The 21,990-nt window shown below is 45.4% G+C and overlaps 1 protein-coding gene across 1 annotated transcript in view; it reads left to right on the top strand.

Moving 5' to 3' along the window:
* The first annotated feature begins 287 nt into the window (after window positions 1–287).
* The window catches only part of LOC147679434 (calcium release-activated calcium channel protein 1-like), a 144,532-nt gene continuing 122,829 nt past the window's right edge, over window positions 288–21,990 (top strand). Inside the window, exon 1 of the mRNA XM_086942993.1 lies at window positions 288–713. Within this exon, the coding sequence (XP_086799119.1) occupies window positions 492–713 (222 nt within the window). The 5' untranslated portion in view covers window positions 288–491. The remainder of the gene's footprint in view (window positions 714–21,990) is intronic.

Genomic DNA, 21,990 nt, shown 5'->3' with positions numbered 1-21,990 from the left:
AATGATTATGAGTAAATTAAAGTGCCGCAAAAATGCCGCTAAATTTCCATATTTGTGCCGCTAAATTTCCATATTTGTGCCGCTAAATTTGCAAATCCATGCCGCTATATCCTGGGGGGTCTGGCTTATATCATTAGCGTCGTCCAGCCTTTAAAGTTGCTTAGAACAATTCGCTCGTGCGGAGAGTGTTACGTAACTGACGTAAAGAGTCGTGAACGGCATCCATGTTAGAATCAGGCAAAACGTTTTTTTTAATGCTTTCGCTACAAGAGAAACCCCTCCCCTCTGAAGATTTACAGTAGATGTCTTGCAGGCAGGTTCTGCACATGCGCGGGCCCGTGTAGCCTTGTTCAGCTGTCTCACTTGGGCGGGCAATGCCCGAGTAGAGCCAAAGAGGAGGAGGAGGAGGGGTGGTGGGGAAGGGTGACAGGTCACGGAGTCGCGCGCTGCAGGCACCATGCAACGCTGGGGACCTGCGCGCGACTAGACCCATGTACCCGAGCCCCGGCGGCGCACAGCACAAGCTCCTCGGCCGCTACACTTGGGAGGAGGAGCTGCTCTCGTACCCGGAGTGGATCAGCAGGAGTTACGTGGAGCTGATGAGCCTCAACGAGCACTCGCTGCAGGCGCTGTCCTGGCGCAAACTCTACCTCAGCCGCGCAAAGCTCAAGGCTTCTAGCCGCACCTCGGCTCTGCTCTCCGGCTTCGCCATGGTGAGTGAGGGCGGTAATGGGAAATACCGAGAGGAGGTCGCTCTTTTCCTTTGTTACAGGAGAGCTGTAATATCTTTGTTACAGTGGATACTGTAATATATTTGTTACAGTGAGTATTCACAGTGGATATTGGAGATCGTAGAGTGGTAACATGCACCAAAAATAGTGCTATTTCGGCACCGAGTCTGCATTGAGGCTATGAACTCATCAGACTGTTATGTTCCCCCAAACAGTCTGGTTTGCGGATCATACATAACACCTTATTGCGACTTACCTTTCAGACACGGAGTTCTGACAACATTGAGGGTTCTGAACTCCCCACAAGTTTTAAGTGCTGAGTCCTACACCTGTGATGTAAGCAATTAATGATTTGACTAAGCTTCCTACCTCCTGCGTCTTCCGCCCCCCCCCACATCCGCACTGTAAAACCTTATGCACTCTTAATAGCCATAATTCTGTCAAGATGTAGTGGTGCTTTTCTGAAATGGAAGTACGACTGGAGTCTGGTATTTTATCCCACTAAAGAGTAGGCTAGAGTAAAGGTGGCACCATCAAAATATGCCTGGAATGAGATTCATGCATGCTGTACTCCCTTAAATGGGTCATTTAGGAGTCAGAGAGAAAACAGTTCTCTGTACCCAGCCTTTATCTCTACAAACAGTAATTGCAGGCATTATGGAAGGTTGCTTTGATTATTGACGTCAGCTATGGGGTTTTGAAATGTATTGTGACATCGTTCACTGGATAGGTCCTTTAATCTGCCCCCCTTAAACCTCGCTTTCTTCTGTTTTTGCCCTTATGAAGCAAATAACTTTTGACAAGCTCTTGTTGGAATATGTATCCTGCACCCAATTCTAGCGCACTTCTTAAATAATAAACCAGGCAGTGTACCGAGCCTTTCTGCGCTGCTAGGCTTGCGACAGTTGCTGGTTCTCTGTTGCTACATGAGCGTATAGTTAGTATTTTGGCAATATTCTGTATGCCCTTCAGAGGGTGCCAGAGTGGTGTGCCAAATGGACGGGAAGTGTGTCTTAAGGAATGCATCATGAGGCATATACTAAAAAGATTGATGTGTCGGCTTGAAGCTGGCTGAAAATCTGTTGAGGAGTGTCTGTGCTTGAAATGCTAATGTTCCTGAAGTTACTTGACGCGGGAGCCGCTTAGTGGATATGTCTCAAAGATGCCAATATTTCAGATTGCTTATGTGGGACATTTCAGTGTGCGTATAGGTGACATCCTGCTGGCAAATGTGTGACACCTTGACTGATCCTTTCTCACAAGTAAACCCAAGCAGTAAAGTCCATGTGGAGAGAGAAATATTGGAAATTATCTCCTTGGGAGCAGTGAAAAGCTCTAGAAAATACTGCAAAACCAGTGAGATGAAGCATCACTGACCTCTCTTAACTAATCATGCTGTAGTGATTTCCATAAAGAGCATGATCTCCTTGTAGTTACTACTATTGAAATTACATTTATAAAGTGTGTACTACCCCTGACGAATATTTGAAACGTTTTACGGCAAGTAGCCTGATCCCAGAGTTAGTGGTTAGTCCAGTGATTATTAGGATTTGCCTGAATATTACCTAATTCCTTGCTATCCTTTGGAATATAAACCTACAGCAACAAATGCAAGATAGGACAAAAACAAGTGTTTTTGAGTTGTCTAAACTTTTCCCTCTGAGTTTTAAAGCAAGCCATCTTGGCAGAAGTGCTGTATTAAAGAAGCATTGGTAACTCGAATAGGTCTCGCCTTTCGGACCTATTGACTTTGCAAGTGGTTTAAAACTACATTGTACCGCATTCCCAGTGATGTGAAGCATGGCTAAAGAAAACAAACCAAAAAAGTCACCCACAAAATGACGCAAGCATTAAAAAAAAACTGAGTTGGGTCTGTAAATAAAATAAACAATTTTAAAAACCAACACCTGGGGTAATCTGCTTGGGGAAGGTAACTGTAATCGGCACTCTTCTAGTCATGCACCTCAAGGGTTCCCAAAAGCCCTATCCAGCCTTGCAGACTATCCTTCTCGCCACCATGGACCTATGGCTGATAACATCCCCCTTCCCACTAATTTTAGCCGCAGAGCCAGAGTGCTTCTCCCGAGGCACTATAATTTGAATAGTCAAAAAATTGACCACTTTACAAAGTGAGTGAACCCACTCCTTCATGTGAGCTTTCCTGGTTGGTAACTCTCATTTTGAAGCTTAGATTGGGGCTATGCCAGTAATACATATTTTGCCATTTGAGCTACTTGATACAGAGACCATCATCCCCTCAATCGACTGAATAGGTATGCCATACAAATTCCCTGTCTTCAAAGGTGTGCACACCATGGTTATTATATTTGTTTTTGAGGATTCACTTGCAGGTTCCCATGCTTCCGCGTGCCAGTGATGGTACGCAATCATGGATGCCTAGTTTGGGATTATGCAATGTAGATATTAATAGATCAGGGTGTTGTTTATTTCTGTGACTTGGAATACCTCTTTTATTGCTTGAGAAACTGGACTGTTACCTAACGGACGTTGAATCAGTCTTTAGGAATGAAGTTTCAGCTCATGTACTGTTTTCTTCTGCTTGGCATTCGGCGATCCAAACAAAGATAAAAGTAGTCTCAACCATTGCAGAGAAAGAGCCCGGTGCAGTGGCACACTGATACACTGTAAATCAGACCTATAAACCATGACGAAACCAGAAACAAACTGCTGGAGGTTGATTCTGTGTTCGAAGCTGACCAAAGCTAGATTTTGACATGAAGATATGTTAAGCATTATTTAATGGAGTGTAGTAATATCCAGATCCCATCCTTTCAATTGGTCTATTCTTTTCTTGTTGTCACTTATTAAAGTGTTAAATAAGAGCTTAAAAATAATAAAAATGGTATGAAAGGAACACATAGGATATTTTGATGCACACTCTCTTTCACTTGTTATCTGAACAAACCACTGTGTTCTTGCATTTTTTGAAATCTTGAGGTCTTTTAAAACTGTACATTAGTGAACTTTGTGTGATTTATAACGTGATCGATGTATCCTGAAGCTTTTTTGCATTATCTATAAAATAGTGAATTGTTTTTTCTGCATGACAGTATGATCTTTCAGCAATATTTTTGAATCCCTCTTGATGGCTACCTGCTGCCAGGCAACATACAAAAACATTCCTGAAATTCTTCTATCTTTTGACATTGTGCTGGGTTTAAGAATACTGAAAATAAGAGATGAATCGCCCCGTTTGGGGTTTGGGGGATGGTATTTTAACGATCACTGTTGGCCTAGTTTGGATTTGTGCCTTTGCTGCATTTTGCAGCTCAACTCAAGTAGACAACGAGGAGGATCTTTTAAGTGTTGTTACAAAAACAGTGAGTTTTATCCGTAAGTCATGTTGCCTTTCCATGGACAAGTTGTAAAGAAGGATGTTGTAATTAATGTGGAATTAGTTTCAGCTGGCAGAGCATGAGATTGCTTTCTACCAAATACCGTTTATACGACTCGTTCGTGTATTGATCTCATTTTAATTAAAAGCAGTTTATAGTCTGATATACGAGTCCTTTTACAGGCTTACATTCTAAGCGATGCAGCATCACTCCTTCTGTTGGACAAAAATACTCTGGGTTCATCTCCTGTACACGTCAAAATGAACCATGTCAAACCACCCCAGGCACCCAGAAGCACATTTCAGAGAGAAACATAACCAATATCTAGTTCTCAGATCACCACTTCCTCATATAAACAAATCAGAAGACTGACAGAGAGGTAGAACATCAGGGGAAAAGTTTAACAAACAGAACTGCAGCAAAACCAACGCCAAACCTATGGAAGTCATAGAAATGACTTATGTGAAAGGGTCTACTCGGCTCCTATTAAGCTATAATGTAGTTGCTTAGCTAAAAGCCCCAGAATACAACCAGATTGTAGTTGAGGTAGCTGAATGGTGCACCAAAAATCAGAAAATTCTTCATTGAAAGTCTGGAACTTATGAGAGACAAGGTAAGTATTAACTCAAACCTACAAGTGTTCTCGAAAGCCAAAGCCGTTTTAAATACCGAAGTCTTAAAGGAGGACAGCGGCACTGAAATGTCATCATCATCAGTGTCTGGATCCTCAGCAATTTGTATCTCTTCACCAATCAAAGATGTCTCTGAGATTTAGAACGAATACTCTAGTGCAAAGCTGTCGGAGGAAAATGGCAATATAGTAGTTTCATTGGAATTGTATTGGATGAACCATTGGATTGTATTTATCATATGGGAATGTAGTCCAGTGAATAAAGACACTACTGCTTTATTTCCAGAGGTTTTGCAAGGTCAGACAGTGTCCATTCTTACACGACCAGACCTCAGGCAGCAATAGTTATGTCATAAACAGCTTCATCAGTATAGATGATATGCCTCCACACAAGGTGCACTTGGAGTCTCGTCTCCAACAGCTGGTATGCACCTTGCTTCTCTGATGAGTGCTGCACTCCTAGTTCTGCTGCTTCTTGGCAAACTAACAGCGTGATTGGCAGTTCCCGGCATGTAATACAGTCTAATGCCGTGGAAATTTGCTGTTACAAGCTCCTCAGTATCCATTGTAATGTAGCAGCACATGCACTGCCTGTGACTTTGGGTGTGGGCATGCAGTCCACTGCTAGACATCCGTGGGCTAAAATTTCAGTTGCCAGCTCTTTGATATAAACTATAGGTATATAATTGGCTGCTGGTCCTTTTACATGTGCAGTTTAACATTTGTTTCCATGTAATTATGAGGGTCGTGAGCTGTGCAACACTGCCTTGAGGGGGGCACTCCATAATAGCAGGCCCAGGAAAATTTAAGAAATATTTCTGCTCTGGTTCTGCTTCAATGCCTGCATTGGAGATGCACCACTGACTAATCTTGCTAGAACTGAGGAAGATGCGCTTTGACAGGAGTTGTTTACCTCAGCCTAGAGGACTTCTGATTAAAAATGCAGCTAACCACGGATGGCGGAGATACATGACTGGTGTTCCTAGACAAAAAGGTGTAGCAGATGTAGAGTCTGACTTGCCACTGTAACAAATTCAAACTGATGGCAGTATTGGAAGAGTACCCTACTGGTCCCTTTGGATCTTTCATTAGCCGCATAGCATGAACAGTAACACCCAGATAGATGTTCTTGGCTCAGTGGAAAAAGTGTTATCCTTTACTAAATGGATCAGCTCATTCCTCCAAGAAAAATGTAATAAGTTACCAGCCAATAAATACTTTGCAATCCCCACAGAGGCAAGCTGTGAAGTCTCACTTTGCTCCCAGCTCTCCCAAGGACACTGCAGTACATTTTGTGATACCACCGTGTTATAAAAATAAAAAATCCGCTGTAAACCTCAGGAGTTTGAATTAGACAACACTCCACTCTACTGAGCCTCTTGGAAGATCATGAAGGAAAAGTCACAGCACTAACGGACAGAGACTTGAATGTTAATAAAACATTCTTGAACTTCCTACATATTGAGGGTCTTGACTATGTGCTCAAAGCTACTTGGGGCAAAGTCAGAGAAGCCTAAAATAGGCCGACGCCCAAATTATATGTATAAACCAATGCAGCTGATCAAACATGGTACTGTCATTGACCACAAACCTGCACTACAACTGCCAGGCCATATTGGTTTTTACCTTGGTCAACTGCTAACCAACATGATTTAATACTAAACAAAACCAAACACAACCTGTATGAAAGTGGATTATTATTTGGGGTAAGCGACCACCCAAATCAAGATATAATAATACTTCTTATCACATTGAACCCTTACAGTCAGTAAATTAACCTGAGCTAAACACCTTGGTAGATATGGGACAAAGTAAACAGGCTAAACTTAGGGACATGTGTACAGTATTTGAGTATCAAAACAGCAATATGTTCAAAACAATAACAATTCCAATTCTAATTAAGAAAAGCAGAATACAATCTAATAAACAAAATGTTACTTAGATTTGCGTGTCACAACTAATCACCTGTGACTGTATCCAGGCGCTTGAGCAGGCATGTAGGCATAAGACGAAGGATACTGGATGTCGGAGTCTGCAGAATTATTCAAAGGGCCAGGTCTTTAGCTTCTTGCAGAATTCAAGAAGTGAGGAGCAGGCCCTAATGTGTTGAGGGAGGTCTTTTTAGGTTGTGGTTGAGGGTCTGATGTAGTAGAATGCTCTAATTCTGTTTTTGTTCGTGCTTAGGATGTGTGCGAGGGAGTGTGTGGCAAAGCATAGATATCTGGAGGGACGGTGAAAGTGTAGGCGAATGTTCCGGTATTTTGGTCCAGTGTTGTGAAGTACCTTATAAGGGTGATTGAGGAGTATGAACTTGCTGTGTTTCGCAATGGGGAGCCACTGGAGCTCTCAGGTGTGGTGAGATGTGGTTACGCCATGGGAGGTTGAGGATGAGTCTTGCTGCAGTGTTCTGGATGGTCTGAAGTCTGCGTAGGAAATGATTGATGATCCTGCATCGAATGCGTTGCTTTACTCTAGTCCGCCCGTCTTGAGGGCTTGCGTGACAGTATGTCTGGTGCTAAGGGGTAGCCATTTGAATATATTGCAAAGAATGTGGAAGCAGGAAGAGCTGAGGGCTTTATCAAAAAATCAATAAGGGGAAACAGAGATATACGTTTTTAAAATAGAAATAGCACCACAGAACACAAAGCGCCAATGATAGTCTATGGAAATGGGAGACCAGAACCTAGGCGCAATTTGAAAGCCTGCCGTGATGAAGTCCTCGTTGGATACTACAAGTGGATTGGTCCCGCAGTAATGTCTGGACGTCAAAGTTCAAAAAAGTGTCAGTCTCCACACAGAAAGGCACTTTGACACCTTTTGAAGAGAACATTTCTACCTGAGCACCCTGCCACCCTAAAACCAAAGACTGTAAACTTTAGGCAGGTTAGTTTCCCCTGGAGCTTTAGAGATTTTGTGTTGAAAAGGGCCAGCACATAATGAGACTCTTTTGTTTTTTCGGAGGTGCATGGCGCCTTGAGCAGGATAAATATGAAATTCAGTCCGACGTGGTGGAACTGGCAGTCGAATACGTCTTGCAGCAGGTCTCCCTGAATATCATGGGCAAAAGTGTTTTTTTTTTTAAATGTTTACAAACGTTCTTCTAGTGCCCTAACAACCACAGAAGTACACTTGTAAAACCCCCAGGACCTCAGGGAAAGGCACAAAGGCTCTCGGGTAGAGTCCAACAGCAAAGTCCAGTCCACATCCAGTTGCCACTGATCAGCTAGGCACTTTAGAGAAAAGGCCTCTTACAGCTTGTGTCCCTGTGGCCATAGCCACACAGGAAGTCGGGTAACTGACACTCGGAGTCCGCTTCTATGCCCTGGGTACAGTGAGGAGCAGGTTCAGTCTTTAGGGCTCCTCTCAGATCACAGACAACAGTTCCTGTCCTCTTCTGCTCCTTTGAAGTAAATTAAGTTCCTATGCCCACCCCAGCTATTCTTACTGACAGAGGAACCCCCCCTCCCCCGCCCACAATTCCAGAGCAGGGTCTCTGTTCTAGGAGCAGTTTTCACACCTCTTTGACACCTATTATAGGGCAAGTTCAGACTGAGCAGTTGCTGGAGTGATAATGCAAATTAGCCCCCAGCAGCTAGCTATAGGGAAGATTCTAAAAGTTGGATTTTCAATATATTTAATAAAATTCTGACTTCACCTCTAGATTTGATTATTTTTTTTTACTCACAAAAATAGGCCTTTGAATGGAGTTGGTAGCTTGTATTGGTTAAAAGCGGTAGATACGTTTATAATTTATACCTGGACTTTTCCTATGTGCCGTTTACAGCCTACCCAGTGACAGTGTTGTTTGGGGCCTAGTCACTGGGGGTGTATACCATTTCTATTGTCACATGTTCAACTCGAATATTATGCATCTTACTTTGTGGGCTGTAAAGTGGGTTTAGGCTGGACTTATTTTATATTTAAAATCAGGCTGCCAAAATAGTGATTTTGACAAGTCTATTCAGCAAGGTTCAAGCTGCTGCTGTCATGCTACACATGGTAGACCTGATGCCATGTTTTCACTATCACGGTAGTGGATGGCACAATATGTGCTACAGTCCACGTGGGGCATTTACTTTTCCATACCATGGGTGTATTTCCGCATCATATGCTGTGGACTTTAATAAAAGTTAGTTGCGCAGATCAGATTTAAGCCCATTTCAACTTGTTTGAAGAGGGAGCACACACGCTTTACTCCTGTTTATTGGGGGGTAAAATGCTCAGAACTTTAAGTTCATGGCGGCCCAGTAAATAGCTAAAAGTGTGGGGTGACCATGTAAAAAAGATGACTATACTAGAAGTGGGTGGGACTCGTGGAATTTCACTAAAAAATTTATGCGGAGTTACATAAAAACTGTGAGATTCCGCTGAGTTACGCCAGCGGGCGGGATTCAGCACTTTGCGCAGATTTTTTTTAGCTCTGTGAGCTTGTTCTGTGCTGTAAAAACACATACATGCAGTGCGCTAGAGGGCGCTGCTTCTTTCTGATGCTCCAGTAGAATTTCTACTTGAGCGACTGCTCGCAACATCGGACAGTCGTGACCTGCTGCAACTGCTCGCATTGAGAAATCCCGCCAGCAGGTGTTCTAGTGCCTGAAAATCCCACTAGGGGACACAAATTCTAGCTCCCTAGCTTAATGTTGGCAACCTGCACGTGAGAAAAAAACTCTGCCACGCTGTAGTTAGCGGAATTTTACCAGAACGCCGCATTTCAAGTGGAACGCAGAGTGGGCAAAATTCTGTGAACTCTGCTGGAAGAGTGGAGTTTATTGCTCACCCCTAAAATATACTACACAATCAAACTGAATCCAGAGACTACAAGACTCTGCTCATTGAGAATCCTATTACACACACAATAGCTTAAGGACACCTAGACTCCGAAAGAGATCTGGGACCATAAAAATGGTTGAAAAGCACATTGTAGAAGCTCATAATATTCTTAAATGAACATACCTGTATTTATATTTGTATCTTATTGTTTTAAAGCACTGTATACCACATAGAGTAGTCTCAGAGTGTTCATTTGTGGTCCTTGGACTCCTGCGTGTATCTTTGGGGTAGGGGTGGAGCCTCTGTCTATCTAGAAACTATAATAGACATAATCATATCAGGAAGTTTCACTAATTTGTGACATTACTAAAAAATAAAAACACTACAAGATGCTGCAGTCTACCTGGTACTGGCCCCGCCGAAGCTCTGAATCTGTTACACTGATTACCAGTAAAAGAACTTGAGTATGATAATGTATTATTTGTGTTCAATCTTTTTTAGCAGATCCTAAAATTACTTTAAGAATAGTTCCACGCTACAAAGTACATTCAATCATAGGCGGGCAAATGGTTCAAAAGAACTGTTGTGGAAAAGATTTGGGTTGACTGGAGCAAAACACTGATAATGTAATGTATTGAACTTACACTACATATAGTGAGAATTTTTATTTTACATTACACGTATTTGCAATGTAAAGTATGTGGAAATAGAGCAGTTTGCTCAGAATCATCTCCATTTCTTAGTGCAACTTAGAACCCAGGTCCCAAGTTTCCAGCACTTTAACCTCTAAACCACATTTTCCTACTTTGACAGCGTAATGTTCTTCCCCAAAAATATTGCTGTCTTTCGAAGTGGACTGAAAGTTCGTTCTGGGCAGCTGGTTTAGGGCATCTGGATGGCTGGTAATGAAGCAACTATTTGAGGTAGCCTGAGGTCTGAGCATGAGGGGCTTTGTGAGCAAAGGAAATGGTTTTGCAAACCACTCTGTGTGTGGTTGAGAGCCAGTGGAGAAACCTTATTACAGAGGTGATGTGGTGACACAGGGTGCACAAATGGGTACCCTACATCAAGCCCTGGTGCCATTTAACCATTAGCAGTTGGAAGAGGGGACAGGTAATTCATTCCTCCATTGAGTGAGAGAGACAGGAAGTGAGACTTGGGAACCACAGCCTCTGCCCCGCCTTATCCAAGGGCCTATTGTTTAGGTGAAAAGGAAATGGGTGGGGGCTAAACCAGTCTATTTGCGCTTACATGGGAAGGCAATGTGAGGCAGGTTTTGATGGCTAGACCCACCTATCCGGGACTTGACAAGGGGCACAAAGCTATCTGGAATAAGGCCTGATTTCAAATCTCAAAGATTGCAGCAGTGAGTTTAGAAACTGGGACTGATAACACAAAATCATTTGAGTATGGTAAGTAATACTGCAGGAGCACTCTTAGACATAATCTTACATGCCTTTGTGAATCTGCCTCAAAACTCCGTATTGGTCAATGTCGAAATAGAGTGCTCTCAATTCTGTTTATGCCAATTGCATATGAATGTTCCCATATTATATGCTTGGGGCTAATTCACAAAGGCATATAAAAGTATTGCATTCCATACCTCAAAATGCCTTTGTAAACGAGTCCCGTTGTGTGCTGCAAAGAAAGAGGGTAAAGTCAGTGGAGTAGTTTGAGCAGCCACAGCTTACACAAGGACCTGTAGCATATTTTGAGTTTAGATACAGCTCAACAGAGTAATCAAAAGCTATGTCTGGCGAAGATGTACTTGTTAAAATTAAAGATAGATACATTTGGGTGGGTAAAATGGTAATTTGTATTAATTAAAAAGGCCCTACCTATCACCTTCTGGGGTTACTATAAGTGAACTGTGATTCTCTACTTTCAAAAAGGGAGAGTTTGAATGACAAAGACCTGGTCCCATTGTCGTATATCCAGTGTCTATTTAATGAAGGCCTCCAGAAAACCAGTGGTTGGTGCATGTGGAGAGCAGGACACTTGAAAGTGACACATGATATCCCTTAATTGATCTCGGAGTCCTAGTTACAACTACTAGGGGACAACAGGCCTCTCAATGTTGCCAAGCATTATGTGCCCACATCTCAGAAAATGGCTTGCCATGCTCTGAATTTTCTGGTGAGGGTAGTCCTCATGTGACAATCTGCACTTACTGGGTACCACCAGCAACTGAACTGTGGCTTTATGGACCATGTTCTACAGCAGCTTTAAACAGCAGCATTTCTAGATCTGCATGTCACTTCAATTGGGGTTACTAGCTCCATCCAGTGGGACACAGTACACAAGGTAAACAAAGAAATCCTTGTGCCCAAAGACTTGGGATACAGGCTGGAGCCTAGATTGTTAATAAACCAAAGGCAGTGTGGCTCACCACCTCACGTGGTTCAAGGATGGTCTAAGTGCTTCCTCGACCTAAACCAGATGTCTTGAGTTTGATCCTGGTAAGCTGGTTTCAAACTAATTTCTTGTGGCAGCAGGGTAGGCTCACGTGCTTAGGGGGCGATTCCGATCTCGGTCGGAAGGACACCGAATCGAGTTCGGCATAAGCCGGTCCGATTTGGAGGCTGATTTTTCACCCGAGTTGTTCACGGGTCCGGACGTCGAAGTACGATGCGAACAAGCGCAAAATCTCCGTCCGAATCGTTTCCGGGTCCGAACCGCTCCGTACGACTCAGTCACAAGCAAACCGCGGCGCCCAATGGAGATGTTTCACGACCGAGCTAGTATGATGCTCGATTTGGACAGCCCGATCGAGTCAGAGCGTTCGGCCCACAATAGCTCCCGGAGTCTGACTTCGGGGGTCCGCGTTGGACCCCCCCCGTCACCCGCAGCCTTACAACTTGGACACAGGGGGAGACCCCTGGGTCTCCCCAACACAGGTATGTACGGTGCGGATGGCACCAACGCGTTCCCACTGTAGGGGGCGCACTTGTCAGCGACGTACTAATTCAGTCAATGGGAGCCCATGTACGCGTCGTACGAACGGCTCCCATTGACTTCTATGGGAGTCCGACTGAACGGAGTCCGACAGCATACGGCCGCATCGTACTGGCTCGGTTGGACTGCAGGAGTCCGGATCGGTTGGAAAACATACCGGATCCGGCTTGGTCGGAGTGCTTTCCGACCCAGATTGGAATCGGCCCCTTAGACTCTGCTACCCTGTTGCCACATCTTTTTAGGTGCACTAATTACCTCAGAAAGCAAAAGTCAAATGAAAAGGACATTTATTGAACTAAGCAAGAACTCGATTGTAGACTCACAATTTGCAGGATTAAAAAAAAAAACACGTGAGCCAACTTATGTTCCAAATACTGGAGAAAGTAAACATGTCAAACAGAGGAGGCAACAGAGAGAAATTAATTAGCACAAAGAGAAATGTTTTGGTTGGAGATGTTATAATCATTACAACCTTAAGTTATGAGAGGGCGAAACAACATTAAATGGTTCCTTCAAGTGTTTAGCGCAACCCAGCATTACCTGTGGGTATTATCACTATTGTGAGCCACACGCTGGTGCGCCCACTGATGTTATCACCACCCACTGTGATGCTGGTTCATTTCTCTTAATCAAGAGATAAAAAGCTGGGGCACCATTAAATATACTGCTCTTTCCTAGTTTAACACCTTAAAATAAGTCCTCAAAATGCTCCATCTGGCTTCTTGAAGTAACTTTTCATTCCTATTCTAAATTTATTTTCAAATGAGTGCTTTAGCGCAGTAGTTCCATATAGGGCCTTTCATTTCAGTTGATCTCTTTGTTGATTTTGTTCTTTCCCCTCCAATTTCTTCCTACTTAACGAGTAATATTTCTCCCAAAAAATCTTATTTTATGTATTTATTATGGTGTCTAATATCTGAATGCAGTGCTTAGCAACACGTGTTGCTACATCAGTGTTTAACAAGACTAGAAACAGAAAACAATAAAAAAAAATCGACTTGTGTGATATTTTCAATAAAGCTTACTTAACCATATAGGTTTAGATCAAAATATCCCAGTACATATCATGAATCCAAGTAACTGTCACTTAAGCACACAGACCTCATGTGTTGTACCTCCGGTTTGCAGTACAGGAATCCATTTAATGCACTAAAGATACACCTGCAGTCAGTTTTCTCACGGGCGGGTGAAGGGGCATGACGCTTTCGACGTGCCACCTGTCTGTCCTCGTTTGTGGTGTGATGCATAGCAAAACAACCGCGCACCACCCACCCCCAGTAGGAACAGCGTGTCAAGGCACAGAAGTGTGAAAGCGTGGAATGGAACAACTGTGCACAACGGAAGTAATCAAATAACAACTTCCGTATATTTTTATGGCAAACGCATTAAATAATATTGCAATAAATTAAATTACTAGGCATTTAGAAATCAACAACCTTAGTGGCCAGAAATTCAATAACTTCTGTTTTCTCGAGGGCAGTAACTGACACAGACAGTTCTATTGTTTACTAAAGATTTACCTGCGACAAGGCATTGATAATAAACACTTGCCTTTGGCAGATAAGAACGAGTATTTCTTGCCTAAAGGGCGTGTACCATCGGCCACGAGACTCTGAAATTGAGCGCTTTGCGAGAGAACAGCTGCCCGCCAGGCACTGGATAGCTTTCTACGGCCGGCCACGACAGCTTTCTGTTTTTAGCCATTAATAAACAGCGCTGACATTTACTTGACAGACTGGCGGCTGTTGGGCACTTGTAACTGGCCGCAGGCCGCTAAAGGAAAATACAGGCTCCTATTCAAATGACAGTTTCGATTTAGGTCCCAAAATCATGCTTAATATTTAAATGTGTAAATGTCACATTTACTATTGTAGGAACGACGAATAAAAAACAGAGTTGAGCTGAGAAGTCACAGCACAAATATTACAACAGCATGTTGAAGAACAAGCATTTACAATGCAATGGTTTCGCCTTTGTTAAAGTTAGAGCTATTGGCATTGCTTTTAACATTCTGCACTCTGAGGCTCCACTCTGAAGCTCCACTCTGCTATAGAACATAGAATGAGTGCATTTGTTGTATTTTTGTTAAACTAGATTTGCATAGTAACATTTATGTTGTTTGTAAATAATAATGCAAAGACAAAATAATGTTTATCTTTTTTATTTATGTAAATATATTTATTATTGTAAGCAAATTAAACTGTACTGAAAATACGTTTACATTTTGTATGAAACATAATTTACTTATGTTTTTGTAGTTCAATTTACAGTAAAGTTTTGTGTACTTTTTTTCAACTTATGGAAACATATCTTGTACAAGCCACTTTTAGATGGATGCAGGCAGCTGCTTTGAAACTTTTTTAAAGAACATATACAATGATGTGAAGGTCTTAGAATGCAATTGCATGTATTGTTGGAAAACATCAATAAGGCACTTGAGGATGTCACACCGAACCATGCATAAGTACAATATTGCACAGTGACTTTACTAGTTTGAAAAAACCATAAGTTCTGAAGAATCCATAGATTGATGTTAAATGTTGCATGGATGACTGATGGATGTGTCAGCGCTACACCCTGGGAGTTCCTGGACATACAGTCACAGATCTCTGCAGCAGGTGCCTGAATCCAGTGTGCCGTCTTAAAAGTGATACTAAACGTATAGGCAGGCGTATTCAATTCTTGTGGAAAAAAAGGAGGAGTGTCACTTTCACACGGGCGGTGCTCAAACTACCGACTTTGTTTGAAGCAGAGGCCAGCCATGCCTGGGATGAAACGGATGGTATGTCCGTTCCGGGAGAGAAAATGAAAATGCGAGATTCAACGAGACCTTTAAACCCATCAGCAGTAGAGGCGGTCGTGGAAAGTGCGTGTATTCCGGCGGGGGTGGGTCCCATGGGCCCTGGTGCGAGCAAGGACAGTGGTGCATTGGAATGATGTTTGCATCGTAATACACAGCAATCATCGGTGATCAGTGGGCCCCTCCGGGCTCTGGTGCTACTGCACCTGCTGCACCAATGGCAGGAATGCATGGAGTTCGAATTGCTGTAGGATCCGGGTGACAGTCTTCGCATAAAGGGCGGTCAAGACAGGGCACCACCCTCCTGCAGCAGTGGTGTAACGATCGGTAACTAAATGCAACAAAATTACCCCTGAGCAGCACATCGAAGTCTCGCAGTGTGGGGGCTAAACACTAAGGCGAGCGCCTGGACATGCAACAGGCTGGGTCCTGCAACATGCATGCGTCCCAGGTGACGGACACTGCCCCTGTCTCAGACTAACCAGGCGTTCCCCTATAATCCTTTCACTTCTGGGCCCCAGAACACACAGAGGGCTTGTGAGCCTACAGACCCAGTGTCTTCATCCCAAACACTGATCGGCCAGCTGAAACAACAGGAGCCGTTAATCTATGCAGCTCCACCCCCTTCTGCATGTAGCAATAGGTAGCGCATAGAGCTGCGCCCGAGGCGCAGAGCTTCTAGTGTAATCACATGGGCCACTTCTGAATAATTCACTCTGGCGCTGCTGTTGTTTGTCCCGTTCAGCTGGTCGGATTGTGTTGTGTGCAGCCCCCCTCCCCTGTCTCACCCTCACAATGCCTGCGACTCCTGCGCATTGTTTTCCCGCTCAGTAAGTGCCTGCTCGATGGGGGGTCGTGGCAGGAGGCGCGGTGCCCTGAGCTCCCGGCTGCCTGCGCCGGGAGGCCTGCATTGTTCTCCGCGCCCCACCTCCGCGAGGTGAATCACTCACACACAGCGCATTCCGCCCCCCCCCTCCCCTTGGCTCGGGCCGCGCTCTCCCTCTCTCAGACACGCCTGGGGTGGACAGGGGGAGTGGGCAGCGCAGAGGAGAAACCCAATCCTTGTATTTTCAGCCCGGGCTGCGCTGGAAGGCAGGGCTCAGTCAGACACACACAGGGAGAGGGTGTAAGTGAGACTCCGAAACAGGGCGGGGGGAAGGCAGAGGAAACGAGGGGACGAGACAGAGAGGAAGAAGGAGTTGGAGAGGGGGGAAAAGTATGAAGTGAGGAGGAGAGAAGAGGCCGGAGACAAGAAGAGCAGAGAGACAAAGAAGTGGGAAGAAAGGCGGAAGAGACAGAACGAGTCAGAGGAGAAAGAGAGGAGGGAGTGTGAAAGGAAGGGGAACTTAGGAGGTCGAGACAGAGAGACAGGTAAACAGAGGGAAACACGTGTGTCTAGTGGGAGCCAGGGGCAGATGTGAAGATAAGAAAGTGGAAAGAGCCTGGGTAACAAGGAATAAAAGTGACAGTGAGTGACAAGGAGGAAACAGGAGGGCGAACGTAGAAAAGAATGAAGGTGGTAATTACACCAAAGGGAGAAAGCAACAGATAGGAAGGAGCGTGAGAAGGACTGACAAGTGGAAACGAGTTAGGAGCTTGAGGAGAGAAAACCGAGAGCAAGGTGAGGGGAAGAGGCGAAGTATTAGGAAACAGACACTGGAAAGGAGACAGGAGCAGAGTGACAAAGGGAAGCGGGCGAGACAGACAGAAAGTGGAGAGAGGAGTAAGGACATCGAAAATAAAGGAGGGGCAGAGACAGATAGGAAGGAGGGGGCGAGGTGGGACAGGGTGCGAAAAGCAGACAGCGGGGGACGCAGGAGGCAGGGCTGAGATTTGTGAAGTGGAGCTGGACGTGCGAGGGAAACAGAGGCAGGAAGAGGAGGCCGGGAGAGCACCCGAGATAAGGAGCGCGAGAGAGCGACCCGGGAGCCCGCGAGACAAAGAGCCTGACAGCAGAGAGAGCAGAGTCCAGGGGAGGACAGACCCTGCCGGAGGAGGACAGGACACCCCTGGAGGAGGACACGACACCCCTGGAGGAGGACAGAACACCCCTGGGAGGAGAAGGCTCGATGGACGGGCTCTGACCGGGCAAGGAGACCGAGAGCTTTCCAAGTCACACAAGGTAAGCGCCTGCACCGAGACACATGCTCCAAAGTTTCTAACTCCTGCAGTAGCTCAAGTCTGGGCACCGGGGGAGGGGCCGGGGGCGGGACCGCAGCGCCCGGACTGCGAGAATCGAGCTGTTTGGGGTAACTTCTGGTCTTTTAACCTTAGATCTGCGTGCCCTCGGTGACGCAGTTGTGGGGGCTTGGGAAGCTGCGAGTCCGAGGGGTACGCATGGGGCTCCTCGGCAGTGTGCGTCCTGCTGGGAGGCCCCGCCTCCTCGCCACATTTGCCTGTTCAAAATTCTCACACCTGGGCCGTTTGGTGCATATTCAAAGCCGGCTCTGTGTGTGAGGGAGCCCTGGGCGGGGGCTGCACGGGGGGCCTCTCTGCTCTTCCTGCCCCAGCAGGGCACATGGCCGGGAGGTATCATGAACTCACACACCCTCGTCCCCGCCCGGGACGCTGGATTGTCACATCCCTCCGCCTGGAGAGCTGTGCTTCAGGCAGACACATTCCACTTGTACACATCACACAGCAGAGCTAGCCTTCTGACACCTCACACAGAGAAGTCCGGGCCGGCAGAGTTATGTTACCTTTCACAATCATACATACTCATTCACAGCAGAGCTATCCCTCTGAGTGACACATCAGGCAGTGTGAGTGAGGTACGGGGTATCAGAACTGCCACCATTCACAAACCAGACAACACGAACTTCCCACAGGGCGGGACTGGCACACATCACGCAGTCTTCACAGCAGAGCTATCTTTCAGACGGACACTCTTTTAGGGTCTCCATACTCGGAGAGCTACCCTTCGCTTGACCATCAATCAGAAAGGCTCAAACCTCAAAAAAGAGCTTCCTTGAAGAGTACATAGGCATGAGATGCCAAAGGCAGGTCCCGGCAATGCCGGACCAGACACGGGGGCGTTCCCGGCGTCCCGTGACGTCGGCAAAAGCCAAAGAATGTCGGGAACGCCCCCGTGTCTGGTCCGGCATTGACGGACAGGCCCCTCGTCCAATGGCAAGGCTCCGTTTACGGAGCCAGCCAATCAAGGACGAGGGCCGGACAAAGCCACCTTACAGTTCTCAACAGGATTTCGCCTGCGCCGAAAAGATGCGCAGAGCGCATCCTTCGGCGAGGCGAAACCTAAAAAGCAGTAAATAGCTCCAAACAGTTTCTCATAACCGGCATAAGAAAAGAGAAAAATTAAGTTTGTAAGCAACAAAAGGCTGCACTATACAGAGCCTTGGGGCCAACCAGCGGCCCAAGCCACAAGAGGAGATGAGGGAGGAGTGATGGACTCTTGATCATATGGGATGGTAAATTCGAGGCAAGGAGCTGAATTCGCCCGCTGCAAACATTGCACATCCTTCTTGGTTTATGCAAATGTTTCTTATACTTTCCTCTATTATGCCATATCCCTAACTTCTCGTCGTGCTATCCATGTAGGGCTTTGTGTCTAGAGAGGGTCGAGACGTCAGTTGAGAGGATTCTTGTCTCAGGTAGGATTGTTGTGATCTGCTTGTTTAGTGCAGTGCCTCACCATGGCAACACGATGCAGTCTTGACATCTTTGAAGGTGTGCTCTATGCTCTTCACTGTGTCATTCCGCTCTCCCATTGCAGAGTCCAGGGACACATCAAAGAGTGCAAATGTGGTGAACTGATGCCGGTTCACATCTCTGTTGAATTGCAACATTATTATAGTGCTTACTGCCCCGATGTGTACTGGGGCAATTGCCTACATGGGTTGCTTAATGTGTAGGGTGTGGGCTGGAAAGGGGGTGTTTTTGTTTGGATCATGGATACTCACAAACATTTTCCCGGGGGCCACAAATTTTGGTCTATGGTGTGACCGAGGGCTGCACTGATGCCAGCGTGGGGTGTACAGTGGGTGTAGGGGAAGCAAAATATCTATATCTAGTGGCTGTCTTAACAAATGAAGGTGTTCCTCAAGTTAAAGGCCTAGTTACTTCCTTTCCCTAACTGCAATTAAACTTTTAATCCGTGTTTGCTGTATTTGTAACTTTTTTTTTCATATTAGTGCTGATTTGAGTAAACGGTAGCTCGGTGCTGCATTTGCCCAGTGGACCCGCATGTAAAGGTCAGGAGGGCCTTGCTTTTGAGTATCACTGGTTTAGATCCTATATTGGAAGTGTTTCTATGCCCTGCACGATGATCACAGATGTGCAGTCATGTGGCTGGAATGCAGCGCTCAGCAGTGTGGTGGATGAAGAATGTGAAAGAGGCACGCAGTTTATGGTTTTAAGTGAGCCGATAGTTCAGCTGATCCCCTTATGGTACTTCTTATGATCATAGTCCACTTATCTGGTTACTGCCCTGGGTTGCCATTGAGATAGTTTGTTTCACATGTATGGTTCTGAGCTGGCCTAGGTTAAAGGAAGACAAAGTGTAGAGATCTGTTGCAATGGACTTTGGTAATATCATCCCATCCTGATTGTTATTGTGAGATGTCAAGTAGAGGTCAGTCAGTCAGTCAAAACTTTATTCGGCAAATATGGCCATAAAAGTGTAGCAGCAATAAACATACACTTAAAACAGGATAAAATGCAGTCAATATAAAAAGGTACAGTAGAGACAATTCGAAACGGGTCGGATAGCAGGGTCAATTATCACAAAATTGCAGTGGACATATAATAAACAAGCATTTGCAATGCAATAGGTCTCGCATTTACACAAGTTTAAGCTATTGGTATTGTAAATGACAATGTCTTTTATTTATGTTTTAAAAACGAAAACACAAATAAAAGGCATTGTTATTTGCAATGTCAATAGCTCAAACTTGCGTAAATGTGAGACCTATTGCGTTGCAAATGCTTGTTTTGGTTACTCCGATGGAACCTAGCCCCTTTACTGCTTCTCTGACTGACTCCTTCTATTCTTCCCTAATTGCTCGCTTTTCAGGAATTCTTTTTTCTTTCCCAGGAAGCACTCCATAAAAACGTGTGTGTTTTACAGCAGTCTCCTTTGCATGGTAATATTTGTCTGTCTCCTGTATCTTTTGTTGATGGCAGTGTTTATCTCTCCTCGCTCTAATCGGGAAAACAAACTGGTCGATACTGGTCATGTCCACATGTGCATCTGTAGCACTTAAGACTCCCTCCCCAGTTAGGTTATCCTGTTGACTTACTACAGTTAAGTCTTCGCAGGGAATTATCCCATTGCTATTATTCAGCTTCTCGTCTGCCCCGATCGGCATCTGTGTGATCTTCATCATTAAGTAAATGACGATTAACAAAACAGACTGGATTCTCCTTTACTCGAGATGTGTCTGGACTTCAGTTTCTTAGGCCTTGTTGGTGACAATAATGTGATTTATTTTGTGCTTCTCTTCAACAAAGAACTGTAGGTAAATTCAAGCTCATTCGCAAATCCGAATAGTGCCAACAAGCTGACCTAGTTACCCAAGCCACAAGGATAAGCAAAGCGTATTATGAATATTTACGTTTAGCTCAATAAACAGTATTCACAAGATATATGCTCCTTTTGTAACACGCATAACTATTGTGCTGTTTCAAAGCATGGTTTAGTGTGCTCTGGAATGCATGAAATGTTTAAATTCTGCTGTGCACTGAAAGGCACTTACACTTTTTCACTCTTTCAGACTCGTAACGTTACTAGTGAATGCGGTCACGAACTAGCCAGAGTCATGTGAATTATCACGGACCAGTGACAAAATAAGCCATTTAAGATGTGTAGTTACTTTGCCTGTCTGGCCAGTGGGTGCATTTTCTGCCACTTAAACACTGTAATACAAGGCGATTGTCCTCGAAGTAAAAGACGCATTTCTTAAATGAAAAAGACTGTGTTTCCAAACCTCAGATCTCCTCCAGGGACATCACCGGCACCCCAAAGCATCACTGGGCGAGCCCCCGCAGGCGCACCCCCGCCGCGCTGTGCCCTGGTTAAGCGCCTCCATGGCGCGCGTCGCCTCTGGGCGCGCAGTCCATGAACGGACCCCAGCCCCCATGCACGGCCGGTCCGCCCCTCGCAGCCTCGGCTGAGGGCTCTGGCCTGTCCCCTCTCCAGCTGACTTCTGCCAGATCCTCTCTGCCGAAACGTGCTCACTTCCTCCTATTCAATTCCACGAGAGCTCCGCGGCGCCGCTTCCTGTTTCAGTTTTTGTGGGGGGCAAAGATGAACCGGGGGTGGGGGAGAAGGAAAGAAGGCGGAAGGCGTGAAATAGGACACAGAAGTGCCCTAGGAAAATATGCGAGCAAAAAGGGAATTCAGTGCTTCCAAGCCGTGATGGCCGTTCTGCTCACTGGCGACTAACTTTCAATGCGCCTGAGTAGCAATAAAAACAAGGAAATATTTATTTTCTTGTAAGCACGGGGAGATGTGATGTGTTACGCAAAGAAGCCCCTCCCGCCCGGCGTCGACGACACTTCCGTTGCCAGGCAACGGCCCCACCGGCACCAATCCCAGCGCGGCTCCTCGTCTGACGTCAGAGGAGCTGCGCTCGGGATTTGTGAGGCTACCGAAGTTCCCGGGCTGCGGCGGTGTTTACGGGGAGCCAACTTATAATTGACATACAATGCCGCTGTGGGAGGCGGCGGTGATTTCAGACAGGCACCTTCTAGCACAGTGCCTTCACATGCGTAAGGGGAGAGGAGCCC

The sequence above is a fragment of the Lissotriton vulgaris genome, chromosome 11 (assembly GCF_964263255.1).
Source record: "Lissotriton vulgaris chromosome 11, aLisVul1.2, whole genome shotgun sequence".
Taxonomy (NCBI): domain Eukaryota; kingdom Metazoa; phylum Chordata; class Amphibia; order Caudata; family Salamandridae; genus Lissotriton; species Lissotriton vulgaris.
Note: the sequence above shows the minus strand (reverse complement) of the source record. Positions and strands in the feature narration are given on the sequence as shown.